At 38.5% G+C, this 6,152-nt stretch overlaps 1 protein-coding gene across 1 annotated transcript; it reads right to left on the reverse strand.

Annotated features, from left to right (window-relative positions):
- Positions 1-260: 260 nt before the first annotated feature.
- IMPAD1 (inositol monophosphatase domain containing 1) lies at positions 261-5,946 on the reverse strand. Its single transcript, XM_010074777.1, has 5 exons — positions 5,941-5,946; positions 5,623-5,782; positions 4,400-4,495; positions 2,398-2,559; positions 261-1,012 (listed from the first exon to the last, which is right to left on the reverse strand). The coding sequence occupies exons 1-5, from the start codon at positions 5,944-5,946 to the stop codon at positions 741-743; spliced, it is 696 nt and encodes a 231-aa protein (XP_010073079.1). The 3' UTR covers positions 261-740.
- Positions 5,947-6,152: the final 206 nt, after the last annotated feature.

The raw sequence follows: 6,152 nt of genomic DNA on the forward strand, positions 1-6,152 counted from the left end.
CTATACAAGGAAACGTTGCCTTCTTTTAAAAAGGTATATGGGAAATAATTACATTAATTAATAAAACATTGATTGCACAACCTATCTGAACTAAACTGGTTTACATCTTCAGGAAAAAAGTACAGAACTTCTTTTTTTCCTCTTAAAAAGCAGAAGGAGTGCCACACTTGCAAAGATAAACGGTTGCTGTATATAAATTTGTGTCAACCTTGTGCTTTCTCTTCAGGGGATACAGAACACAGGGTCATGTTTCCTGCTAAATTGTTTACAGAGTTATCAGATGCCTATACAAATCAACTTTTTTTTCCTATCTAATTTCATTATGGAGTTGCTACAACTACAGTAACAAGATGTAAAAGGTTCCAAGAAGTTCCTGTGAGAACTACTTAGGTTATTTTATGAATCAATGTGTATTTTTCTTCAGTTCACCTATGTTCACAAATACATACTGTATATGCACCTTGAGTACAAGAACTGCATGAAAACAGTCTGAAAAAAAAACCCCATGGAAACTGAGGTGTGAGGCAGTCAGTCCCCTTCCTACTTATGCTTATTATTATTTTATTCTTTTTTTTAAATACCACCACGCAGGAAACCCAACGCATGATCCAGTCCCCAAACCCACACCAAACTGCTCTGCTTTGCTGTGCATCTTTCCCAGCAGGTTTTCACACCTGCTTCTTCAGACAGAGCATTTGGAGGCTACAAAAGCATGACTTGTACTTCTCCATCAGTCAAGTTTATTTGTGTGATGTTTTTTCCAGATCTGGAAGTTTTTCAATTAGTGCTTTATGGTTTATGTTGATACTGGCTATAAGTCCTCCCTCATTGCCGTCCGAGCCAGTGTAACTAATTTCTTCACCAGTCAGTGTAGTCATATGGCCACCTAATGCTCTCAACACTGCGTTTCCAGCACATATGTCCCACTTCTTAATGTAAGTGACATGGATATACACATCTGCTTCTTCTTGATTCTTTTCAGCCACGTCAAGGAGGGCCAGCACTTTATACCCTAGAAGAAAGGAGCAGAAGTTAAAACAACCCAAAAAGTTAAACCAAGCTTTCCTATTCATGATAAAGAATCAATCTACTAGTAAGTGTTAATAATGTGCACGTGCAAGATTTAGGAAAGTGGTGTCATTAATGATATCATGCCATCCAAAGGCACCATAAACTTTGTCTGCCCTCTGACCTGTAGAGAAAATTTGAAAAAGGAACACCTCCACCCCCAAGATTTTTCCACGGCACCCCAGTTAAAGCCCTCGGTATTTGGGACACATTATATTTAGACATCCTTTACCAATATGCTGCAGACACTGACCTAGAGACACAGTAAAAGAACAATACCAGAAACTCACACATCGTTTTGCTCTTACGTTCACTCACTTATTTCTCAGTCTCTGTGTTATGCTGAAGTCTACCTTTCTTCCCCTGCTTTTGATTACAACAGAAGGAAAATGCATATACCACTCCTTAATAAAGCAACCCAGCCCAAAGCATTGCCCTTTACCATACATTATGCAGTACAAAGTTATTGCTCAAAATACTATTCTTTCTTTTATGGATTTTTTTCAATTTTTCAGCTGTTCAACCAATATCCTTGTTTCATTAAACTGTTCCTTTCTTTATCTTCTTATACAGAATCAAGCCTTGGAGAAGATCTGTTATAATCAGTTACACTTTTGCTTCCTTTATCATAAGAAAACTCGTTTAGATTCATTGTCAAGAACCTATGCAAGATCTTCTTGACTAAAAAAAAAAATAAATCTGTAAGGGAGCTCTGGCTTTCCATATTAAAGACACTGAAAGATATATTTCTGTAAAATTCAAATTTTACATGGCTTTTTGAGACTTTAAAACCACTACTGCTTCACACTAGTGGCTCACACATTTGCATTCTGCCAGTAACACGCACAAGGATATTGTGTAAGGTTACAAAAAGTAAGCTAACACCTCTTTGGACTGAATATGAGGCAGATAAAAATGGACTTCAGTGACAGTAGTTTTCTCCTTTAACATAAATGCAAGAAATACTACCAAACTTTAATGGCTTTTTCTTAAAACATTGCTTAATTAAACATACTACCAGTTAACTAACAAACAACGGATTCTCTTCCATGCTTCTGTATTTGGTCACACAACCCTTTTTCCTTCACAGAGGCATCACTGTAACATCGTTGAGCCAGGCTTAGATCCACTAACGTACCAACTTGTGAACAGCCCGAAGCCCAACCTAAGTTTGCATGTAGCTTTCTATACGCAGGAGAAACTACGGTTAAGTGCTTGTCTGTAGGGATGCAAACAACAAAAGGTAAGAGAAAAAAGAGGAGATACCACTGTTATATCCTTCTGTCTAATCACAGCTATGCTATGGATAGGATGCTTAAGGAACCAAACCTGCTCCACCAGCGGGGATTATCACAGTCTTATTGCCAAACGTCTGCCGTGCCACCTGCTCAACTTTTCCTGCATGGGAGCGGGATACAATAATCCTTGGCGTTTTCTCATTGTAGGAGGAACGAGCTTTTACATTTGATCCGCCATCCACCATTGCCCAGGCTACAAGAGAAACACAAATTCTGCTAAGATGTACAAAAGGCAATCTCAGTCAAGTGTAAAGATAAAAGGATACTTATTTGAGAAAAGGGAATTGATGCCTCTGACTTGACTTCCCTCCCTACTGTAAAAGAGAAAGTTAGGGCTGACAAAAGGAAGGGGCATACGCCCACATGTGGAAAAGAAAGTTGCCCCCCTGCCTCCCTTTTGTGCCTATGGCATTATCCCATGCCTGACTATTCTTATGTGATACTTCCAAAAAACAGAGTAAGAGGGAAGAATCCCAATTAGTAATACTTAGAACTTGCAATTGGAAAGCCACTGAAGTTAAAAGGATGGCTCTGAGTCAGAAATAGATCCCATATTTTCTAAAACAACCTTTTTACAAAAACAAAAAGCCCTGTTACCCTTCAAAGCAGAGAGTAAAAATGTTATTGAGTCACTTTGTTCAGAAAGATAGTAACGCTGAGGAAGGAAATAGCTCAGGAGGACAGTGATACTAAGGAAAACCTCGATGGTGTGTTTTGGAGGACTGGATTTAGAATACACAGCCTCCCACTTGTTTTATCATAAAGTTCAAAGCCAAGCTTGGTAGGTGGCATCCCCTAACCACTAATTTGACATTTATATAAAGGACTAACCAGCAATTTCATCTCAGCAGAGGGCCAGATTGTATGGCAACAGAGTTATATGTAATAGCAATGCTGACTGCCCTTTATTGCTCTGTATTTACGTGGTACTATTAGGAACAATTCTACTCACAACATGGTGGTATTTCCAGCTTGGGAAATTATTACTCTTCACATAGAACGACAGAATTCATTGCATCTCATCTGATGCCATGCTGAATATTTCACACTTTGCTATCATTAAAGTAGATAAATTCTCAAAATTATAGTGCTAAAGAAATATTTCTTCAGATAGATGTTGATACTTCGAAAAATATGTTCCAAAAAACCCCAAGACTCTTAAAGCATATTGGAATATAGCACATACATAAGTAAATGGAAATTAAATTCATATTTAAAGACAGTAACACATTTAGCACTAAATATTGAGTGTTCAGTGGGCAATAAAAGAGAACAAATAAAAAAATACATATATTCAGTCTTAGTTTCTGCAACAGAGCTACTGCATAACTTCCTAACTCTAGAGGTCAGTATTGCCTAAGGGAAAATGAGAGGAGAAATTCTTGTTTCAAACATAGAGCAGGTAAGACACAAATACGAAAAGTACTTTGAAGCTTTCAGAAGTGCATACACATTGCCAAACCTGCAGCCATCCTCACTGATACACCATTACTGCTAAAGAATTAACTAGTTCAGTGTTGTGGCATTAAAAGCATGTTGGATAATCAGTAAGGCTACACAGTCTTGCCTGTTACATACAAACAGTTTCCACTGAGATCTTTAATCTATCTTTGTTACTCACACTGAATAAACACCAGCTCCTGGGTATAACACCACAGCGCTAAGTACTTCTGCTGAATGAGCAAAATACTCTTCTGCGAAAGACTAACAGCACATAAGATGAGTCAGTATGCGTAGGCTTCACTTTCTTCAGTTTGCTGTAAGCACTCTGACTGAAAGCATCTTAATTCTTAAACATATTTTCAGTTAGTTCGTTTCAAATGCATCATTTTTATGTTAAACGAGGGCAGCATTTTGTTTTGTGGTTTTATAGCACAGAACACATCTGCAGCTCTAATTCTGAGGTCTGCAGCAGTGCTCTTTTGCCCCAGGTACTATTTTCTCATTTATACCTACAGATGTGCTCTCAATCGTCAAATTTTAATTAACACTATGACTGAAGACGCTGGAGATATGTGAAGGCATAAAGGTACCTGTATATGCTGAGAACGGCTTGTGTATCACTCCTATTACTGGTTTACCATTTACAGCAACACAAACCATTGTCGTGACATACTGTCGAAGATCCTCTGCAGGCAAAACGAGAAAGCAAACAAGCTTACAGACAGATGGCAGGAACACAAAAAGAAAGCAGACTTGACATTATAGAAATGCTGTCTACGTTCTGCCTCTTACAATTATGCAACTTCGTTGTACCTTCAAACAACCTTGCAGTTTTCAAAAAACTTGAAAGATTTTTCAGGTTTCCAGCAATTTTTCCTGTTCAGTAGATGTAACCTATACTCCTACCAGATCTAATGCTAACAGTTGTGTCCTATGCACCATCTATTTGAGTGGAAAACTGTGACCCTACATTCTCCTTTCTCTGCCCAACCTCCTGAGCTCTATTGGTTCAAAGCTGACAATTCAAATACCAAAGAGCATTCACCTGAAAAGGTGACTGTATCAATGGAATATTCACCAAAAAAATCCCCATGTTTCTGTTTGTCCTGCAGTACTCATCAGCAGGAATTTCAGTTGGATTGCCTCGAACTGCTTATGCAACATCTTAAAATACTTGAAAGAGGGGAAGACTGAATTATACACGCTTTTTTGAAAAAAACTATAAAACCGATATTTTTATATCAAGTTAAGTAGAATATTTATTTAGTATTCCCTTTAAATAAACAAACAAAAATATTCTGAGATATTTAGTTTGCCACAGTAATACCTGAAATAAAGAAATGCATAATTCCAGCAGAATCCATAAATGACAGTTACCATTAATTTTGGCAATTACTTAGTGGCAAGAAATAGCAAAGTCACACCAGAGTTGGTGCACTGGGTTTGTGTGGCAAGGTTTTGGTAGCAGGGGAAGGGGCTACAGTGGTGGCTCCCGTGAGAAGCTGCTAAAAGCTTCCCTGACTGTAAGTGGGACCCGACTCTGGCAAATGCTGAGCAGTAGTGGCTGCACCTGTGATAACAGATTTAAGATGGGCACAGCACGTGGAAGAAAGGTGGGTGGGGTAGCATGGTCCAGAGCAAGCCTGCTATGCTATGGTCTGATAACTATAGTTATCTGTTCAAGTTAATCCCACTAGCTTTGATGTAACACACTTTAACGAGAGATGCCATTTTAAATACTTACTATTATGTCTCCAGTATAAAACGCAGACATCAGAATTACACACATGATTTGTCAACAAGAATCAGCTACCTGTGTATTCTTGCGTAGCATCTAGCGGGTCGATCCAAACAGTAACGCTTTCTGCTGGAACCTCTTTAGGCTGGATTTTTTGTTTTATGTCTTCAGGAATACTGCGATCCCAAGAGACCGTCTCCTGATCAGCTGTATCAACACGCTCTTCAGAATTTATCTGTGATAAGACAAGAAAAGTAGTTGTATTAACTTATCAGATACAGTAACTGTGACACTCAGGAAAATTACAGGTTTGCTCGTTCCTTTTCTTCCTCTCTTCACCTCCAGATAAAAGTGGATGAATTTGCCATTTTTCAGCAATTCACAAGCTATTACCGTCATGTGACAAGCAATGGAAAGCCACAATCTAGACTTTTACCACACCACAGCTAGACTGTTTCTTTAGCTGGAGCTCCTCCTACTGAACATCACAGTACAAAACACAGGTTTTTTAAAATCAAAAGCTAAATGCAGCTGCTTCAAAGACTACAAGCAGAACATTTGGCATTGGAGAACCATGCAGTACACACATGTAGCAGGGGTCTAAC

Source organism: Pterocles gutturalis, unplaced genomic scaffold, assembly GCF_000699245.1.
Source record: "Pterocles gutturalis isolate BGI_N339 unplaced genomic scaffold, ASM69924v1 scaffold41692, whole genome shotgun sequence".
In the NCBI taxonomy this organism is placed as follows: Eukaryota; Metazoa; Chordata; class Aves; order Pterocliformes; family Pteroclidae; genus Pterocles; species Pterocles gutturalis.